The 7,508-nt window shown below is 51.4% G+C and overlaps 1 protein-coding gene across 2 annotated transcripts in view; it reads left to right on the top strand.

Moving 5' to 3' along the window:
* The first annotated feature begins 934 nt into the window (after nucleotides 1-934).
* The window catches only part of STK39 (serine/threonine kinase 39), a 357,460-nt gene continuing 350,886 nt past the window's right edge, over nucleotides 935-7,508 (top strand). The window contains exon 1 of one of the 2 annotated variants that reach the window (XM_062187583.1): nucleotides 935-1,224. In XM_062187583.1, coding sequence (XP_062043567.1) covers nucleotides 990-1,224 — 235 coding nt within the window. In that variant the 5' untranslated portion in view covers nucleotides 935-989. The remainder of the gene's footprint in view (nucleotides 1,225-7,508) is intronic. The other variant, XM_062187579.1, reaches the window with a different exon arrangement.

Below are 7,508 nucleotides of genomic sequence, written 5' to 3'. Positions count from 1 at the left end.
GTAGTAATTTTAAGGATGAGGTAATTTCAGGGGGTGTTGCAAAAGCAGCAATTAATTAAAACTTCTCAACCCAGTTTATTTTTGCTTCGGTAAATTCCTTTTAGGCCAAACACGCTCTGTCAAGGAAACACGTGATTTGGCTTTGGCGTCCTAAAGGGGTTAATGCGGCTCCTTATGAAAGGCATAGAATTTGAGGCCGGCCGTCTACACGTCTCCTACTTTTCTTATGCTAACTTCACAGGCTCTTACATCACCTCTCTGGGCTCCAAGTGGCTTGGAACCAATGAAGAAAAGTCTGTGAAAAGCCAGGGCCCTCAGGATTCAGGTTTCCCTCGTTAAGAAGTAGAAGGGCCGCGGTGAGATGAGGCAAGGTGGGAAAGGGATATTGGCAGGTAAAGCATCGGAAAGTTACAGCTTGTGTGTGTGTGTGGTTTTTTTTAACCGACGTCCCTCAAACAAACCGACGCCGCGTCGGCGACGTCTCTCTCGCGAACCTGCACATGAATCTGAGGTGCTCTTTTCAGTCAGAGTTAGCCTCCCAGCCCGGGAGCCCGGCGGCGGCCGTTCAACGCCCCCGCCCTCGGGGTCCCCAGGGGCCGCCTTCCGGGGAGCCCGATTGTCTGAGGCCGCGCGGAGGGCGAGGGCCGCCGGCCCCGCTCCCCTCAGCTGGAAACTTCCCCGGCGGCGAGCAGAGCGGGAGGGGGCGGCGGCTCCCCAGGCGGAGGCCGAGCGCAGCGCGCACGAGGCTCGGGGCGAGCGCCGCGGCCGCCGCCTGCTCCCCTCCCCGCCTCCGCCGCGCAGCCTCCTCCCTCCGCCCGGCTCGGCCTCCCTCGCTCCCGCCCCTCGCGGCTGGCTCCGGCGGCGGCGGCGGCGGCGGAGGCGGGGAGGGCGTGCGCCGGCCGAGAGGTGTCGGCGGCGAGGCAAGGGAAGTTTCAAGTGGAAGGTCGTCCGCCGGCCGGCGCGTCCTCCCGCTCTCCTCCGGCAGCATCATGGCGGAGCCGAGCGGCTCGCCCGTGCACGTCCAGCTTCCCCAGCAGGCGGCCCCGGTGACAGTGGCGGCGGCGGCCCCGGCGGTCACCACAGCAGCGCCGGCCGCGGCCCCGGCGGCGCCGGCCGCCTCGGCCCCGGCTCCGGCTCCGGCTCCGGTCCCGGCTCCAAGCCCGGCGGCGCAGGCCGTCGGCTGGCCCATCTGCAGGGACGCGTACGAGCTGCAGGAGGTTATCGGTCAGTGCGGCGGGCGCGGCGGGGTCGGCCGAGGCCGGGCGGGAGGCGCGGCTGGGGACGGGAGGGAGCGCGGGATGCTGGCCTCGGCTGCAAGCACGCCCGGGAGGCAGAGCGGCCGGCTTCGGGGCCTACCGGCTTCGACAGTTTTTTTTTTTTTTTTTTAAATTTATGTGTTCGTTCTCCGAGAGCTGCGGCTGCAGGAGGCGGCGCGGCGCGGCGGATGTGACTCGCACTGCAGACGAGCCGCATGCTGCAAACTTTTATCTCCCGGATCGCCGGAGCTGGGGACCCGGCAACGCCGCCGCAGCTCCCCCACCCCACCCCGCGCTCCGGAGCTTTAGGTCCGTGGTCAGTGGCCACGCGGCCGGGCAGCCGGCTGCGGTAGGGTTGCGGGGGCGCCGCCCTGGGTTTCCAGCGCCCCCGCGCCGCGCCCCAGGGGCCGCGTCCTGGGGGACTCCGCAGGCGCAGCCGCGCTTCTGCCTCCGGTCTTGACACTCTCGCGGTGGGTAACGGGGCCACGTAGGAGCTGCCGAGGCCCAGGTTCTTTCCGGAGGAGGGAGGATGCTAGCCTCCCTGCCTTTCAGCCGCTGCTCCACGCCCGCCCTGCAGCCCGGCTCTCCGCACCGCCCTGCGCGCCCGGGTACCCGCCTCCCTGGGTGCCGGGCGCGCCGCCTGCCGCCCAGCCCGGCGGCCGGGGCAGAGCGGGCTCTCTGGCCCCCTGCCCTGCACCGGGCGGATGCTTCCCTCTGGTCCAGGGCCGAACTGCAGGAGCGGAACCCGAGCCTGTCGGTGATCCGCGCCTTGCCTCTCGGTGCCTCCTGGTCGGCTCACAAACCCCACCTTGTCTTACATGTTTAAATACCTAGCAAAGTAAGGGCAAGGTGCTGGCGTTACTTTTTGCCTGGCCAAGCACGCTGAGGGCCAGGAGATGCGTGGCCCTTGGAGCTTTTCCTGCTGGATCACGCAGTTAAGTTGTCACTCAGGGAAGCCTCCAGGTGGAGTGGGCCCTGGGCTGCTCACCCAACTGACTCCAGGGTGGGATGTCACCTTGCCTTAATCGTGCTGTTTAAGTACCACCCTGAAAAAGGAATTCAAAGTTTGTGTCTTGAATGTTTTTATTCTCCTGCCTTTCATTTTTTTAAAAAAATTCTCCCTCAATCCTTCATTAAGAAAAAATTGAAACATATGAAGAATTTCATTAGGTGTTTAAATGAGCTTTTATCACCTGATGTGATATGAGTGTGAATAAAACTGACCATATACATACATATTGTAGGTTGAAATGCTTATGTGTGAGAAGATGATGGCCAGGGTTAAGTTAGGATACAGAAGCTCGAGGTAATCTATCATCTAGGCAGGCATCCGGATACAGAATTCCTTGAAAATCTCAATCTTTCATAACTTTTGGCTAAAGGCCCTCAAGTCTCCCTGTCAAGGCCTGGGTTATACAATTTCGGGACCTTCTCAAAGCCTGTTCAGTGAAAACGCTAAGTTGGCATGTAAGCCCCCCAGCCCCCACCTGCATGCCTCCTCCATATTCTGCTTGCATTGATTTTCCCCTGAATGCCTTGCTATCCTCTGACACACGTGGTCTCCATTTTTTTTTTTAAATGTTTATTTATTTCTTTGAAAGTTAGAGTTACAAGGAGAGGAGAGACAGCGAAACCTTCCATCTGCTGGTTCACTCCCCAGATGGCTACCACAGTCGGGGCTGGGCCAGGCCAAAGCCAGGAGCCAGGAGCTTCATCTGGGTTTTCCACATGGGTGGCAGGGGCCCAAGCACTTTGGCAATCTGCTGCTGCTTTTTCCCATGCCATTAGCAAGGAGCTGGATCAGAAGTGGAGCAGCCAAGACATAAACTGGCCCCCATATGGATGCCAGTATTGCAGACAGCGGCTTTACCCGCCATGCCACAATGCCGGCCCTGATCTCCTGTGCTGAAGTGCAGGCTCTTGTCTCCTGAGTGTGTGGTGAGTCTCATATGCTTCAAAGACCAGTGTGAGTGTCTCTTGGGAAGCCTGCTTCTCACCAAGCAAAGTAGTTTTTCTGCCCCTTTCTTTACATACTTCATAGCATATAACCCCACAGTTTCTGTTTACTTACCAAGATCGGAAGGCCTACTCTGTTGCTGCAATTATTCTTCTAGATGCTAACAACAGAAACATTAATAAAAGTGATCCCTGCTCTCAAGGGCTGCATGAGTTTTCAGGAGGTATAGTTTGTAAAAGCTTCTTTTGTTTTTTCAAAGTTTTTATTTACTTATTTGGAAGGTAGAGTGATAGACCAAGAAGGAGAGAGCTTTCATCTGCTGGTTTACTCCGCAAATGGCTGCAACAGCCAGGTCTGGGCCAGGCAGAAACAAGGAGCTCGGAGCTCTAACAGGGTCTCCTTTGTGCATGGCACGGAGCTCAAGTAGTTGGGCCATCATTTGTTGCTCCATCCCTCACATGTACAGGGAGGCCTAAAAGTTGAATGATGGTATCTGCCACATGATTTTCCATGGAGTCCTTATGGTCAGGAATAGAACTGATACGTGATCAATGCTTATTTTGTTAATTATTAGGGTTAAAATGCAAGGTTTACCTTTAAGAATTATATTGTTTACAGAGAGAGAGAAAGCTCTGGCCTACTGTTTACTCCCGGAATACCTGCAGTGGCTGGTGCTGGGCCTGGTCAAAGCCAGGAGCCTGGATGCTTTCCAAGTCTGTCGCATGAGTGGCAGGAACACAATCACTTGAGTCATCCCCACTGCCTCTCAGGGTCTGTATCAGCAGGAGGCTGGAGTTAGGAGTGGAGGCTAGATTAGAACCCAGGCTTGAACTTGGATGTGGGCAGCCGCTGTCCTAACTGGCATCTTAACCACCAGGCTAAATCATGCCTCAAGGCTAAGCCTTTTGAAAAGAATGTTCTATCCACCAGTGAGTAGTGCATATCAGTTGAAGCGGACTTCATCTCAACTTGCATTAACAGCATTGTTAATTACAGTTGGTCTGTTTAGTGGGGAAAAAATAAATTTACTTGAGGAATTTGAGGACAGAAATACTTGTTTATTCTTCTCCATTTTTTCTTTTCTTTTCTCTCTCTCTTTTTTTTTTTTTTTGTTGCACATTCATATTGTGGAAAGAACTCTTCTGCACTTTAAATCTATCTCATGTTTTTCCTAAGAAGTGGCCTGGTTGAGGCCCCATTGCTTAAAAAAAAAAAAAACACACACAGGAACAGGGTTTTGCAGGGGCTTAATGTTTATAGGGAATTACAAGCCCATTTTCATTTAGTGTTTAATGCTAGTTGAGCGATTAAGAGTGAGCTGTGGTTAAGCATTCTTGCTTCAGTAGGACACACAGAAGTGAAGAGTTCCAAGCCTGAACCAGTTTCGGCACGAATGCCAGTTTGACAGCCTTGCAGGTGTCATCTGATAGGGTTCCAGCAGTGTGAACCGTGACCAGCAGGAGGCTCGGATGCGCGGAGCAGAAAGCCTAAGGAGGCACTGGGTTTCAACTTTCCAGCGTGGCAAGGGGCATTTTTTCCCTCTCCATTTCCTTCTGGGCAGAGGTTGGGGCCCCAGGATTAGGGGAGAGAGAGCAAGAGAAAGAGTTTTACAAAATCCAAACAAAGCAGGGTCAGTTGTTTGACTTCTTCTGTTTTAGGAAAATAAACACAGGACTTTGCAAGTCTAAAAATAAAGTGTTCCCTTTGTCACACCGTTCTGGTGTTGGAAAAGATCAATGGAGAGATTGTGGTGCCCTCAAGAGTCACCTGGCTCAGAGGTTTGTGCATGACCTGGAAATGATGTAAGATCTGTTTCGGGGAGCTTTATACTTAGAGAGGGGTTACAGGTGCTGTGACATTATTTTCCGTCATTCACCCGTGGAGATCTTTGTCATAGCAGATTTCAGGTATTTCTGTCTCCTACTCCTGTAGTCCTGGTTTAAGCTCTTCAGCTTCTTTAATCCTGTTTCTCACTTCTGCCGGCAACCCACCCCACATTCTTTCTTTAGAAGTACCAGGGGCACTTAAAGCTATGCCAATTGAGAAAAATTAGTTTATTTGTAGATGCTATTAATAGGCTCACCTGGTTTGTTCAAACAAGAATAGAGACAAATCTTGTGAACATGGACTTGGGCAGCTGTAATAGAACAGAACTTCAGTGAACCCCTTCAAAGAGCTGAGTCTTTGCAGTACCGGTTTCTGTGTTTGAATGAGATAATTCCAGCAGTGCTGTTATCTTTGTTGACTTCCCTCTGAGAAAGGCTAAAGAGACTCCTGCCTCAGAGTGTTTGATTTATTTAGAATTTTTTGTGCAGTTATTTTTTTTTTTTTGTAAAGAGAAAAATGTATACAGAAATACTCTTTTTGCTTTTATTGTGTGTGGTAACATATATATCCCATTACCTTTATGTAGTCTTGTTATACATGCAGTTTCTCAGTGTTGCTTCATGTTTTTGTGCTGGGTCGTCATTTCTGATCTAAAACTAGTAAGTTCCATCTTACTCAACAAAAAATAGTTTGATTCCTAGAATCCTAGCCAGGGTTTAGCAGGATTTCTGTCCCTTAAGGCTTTACGTACCCATTCCGGTGTGTTTTCCCCAAGCCCAGGTGACTGGGCACATGGCCAGGTCTGCAAGGAGGAACAGACTCTGCTCACATGAGATGTGCACACAGCCAGGGCTGCCCCCGTTTGCCCTGTGTTCCCAGAGTTTCTGCAGGGGGCCAAGGCAGGGACTGGAAGTGGTTGTGTACACATCCCAGTGGCAGTGTGAGGACTGTGGCAGCCATATGGGGCACACGAGCAAGCTGGAGCCCTGTGTGTGCCTTCTCAGGCCTTGACACCGGGGGCAGCCCGGAGTGTGCCTCTGCCCTGCTGCTGCTGCTGCTCTGGTTAGTTCTGCTTTATTTATTTTTTAAAAGATTTTATTTATTTATTTGAGAGGTAGAATTACAGACAGAGAGACAGAGAGAAAGGTCTTCCTTACGTTGGTTCACTCCCAGACAGCCGCAACAGCCGGAGCTGCGCCGATCTGAAGCCAGGGGCCAGGAGCTTCTTCCAAGTCTCCCACGTGGGTGCAGGGGCCCAAGGACTTGGAGCCATCTTCTGCTCTCCCATGCCATAGCAGAGCCCTGGATCGGAAGAGGGGCAGCTGGGACTAGAACCGGCACCCATATGGGATGCCTGGGCCACAGGCGGGGGATTAACCTGTGTCACGCAGCTGGCCCCTATTTATTTCTTTTTAAATAGTAATAAAAAGAAGCCTAAAATGCTTGGCTAAAGACAGGGCTTTGCTTTGAACTTTGTTTCACTTTTCTAAAATTTATTTATTAAAAAACTTATCTAAAAATGACTGATTCATTTGAAGGGCAGAGAGACGGAGAGGGGGGAGAAGGGAAAGACAGGGAGAGACAGAGATCTTCCATCCACTGACTTATTCCCCAAATGGCCAGGGCTGGGCTAGGCAGAAGCTAGGAGCCAGGAGCTTCTTCCAGGTCTCCTACGTGAGTGCAGGGGCCCAAGGACTTGGGCCATATTCCACTGCTTTCCCAGGCACATTAGCAGGGAGCTGGATCAGAAGTGGAGCAAACCTGCAGTCGTATGGGATGCCAGCATTGCAAGTCTGTGCTGCACTGTTGGCCTCCAGTTTTCTTTCCATATGTGGTGAACAGATTTCATGTATTTATATATACAGATTTAGGGGCATAGTGATACTTCCCACCCACACTCTCACCTTCCTTCCTCCTTCCTTATTTTTCCTTTTAATTTTTACAATGACATACTTTCAGTTTATTTTATAATCATAAGCTTAAACCACATTAAGAATTAAGTTGTTTTCAAGAGGAAAATATTGAAGCATTCTTTGTGGTAAATATACATAACAGGTATTTACCACGTTAGCCATTTATAAAGTATGCAGCTCACTGGCGTTAATTATACTCACACAGAAGTGCTTTTTAATTTTTTGCTTATTTTCATTTAAATTCTCTTTGAAAACATGCTGATCGCACTACCCACCACGTGAGAAAGGTGTCAAGATAAAAAGAAACTTAAGGTAGAGTGACTGCCGTCCTGGCTCGCTTTGTACATTTGCTCTGTGATAACGTGGATTTTCCCCTGCCTCTCACGGTTTCTTTGACTACTACACGTTTGATGATGGTGTTTGAAAACTGCAGCAGCGCGGGCTCAGGAGCCAGGCAGCCTGGCCTGTTTCATTGTCCTGCGATGGTGGCCACTGGCGTTTGTGACCTTGAGCCAGTTACTCAGATGTGTCTGCACTCAGTTCCCTCCTTGGTGA

This window comes from Lepus europaeus, chromosome 1 (genome assembly GCF_033115175.1).
Source record: "Lepus europaeus isolate LE1 chromosome 1, mLepTim1.pri, whole genome shotgun sequence".
NCBI classification, from domain to species: Eukaryota; Metazoa; Chordata; class Mammalia; order Lagomorpha; family Leporidae; genus Lepus; species Lepus europaeus.
This window is presented reverse-complemented; position numbering and strand designations above follow the sequence as displayed.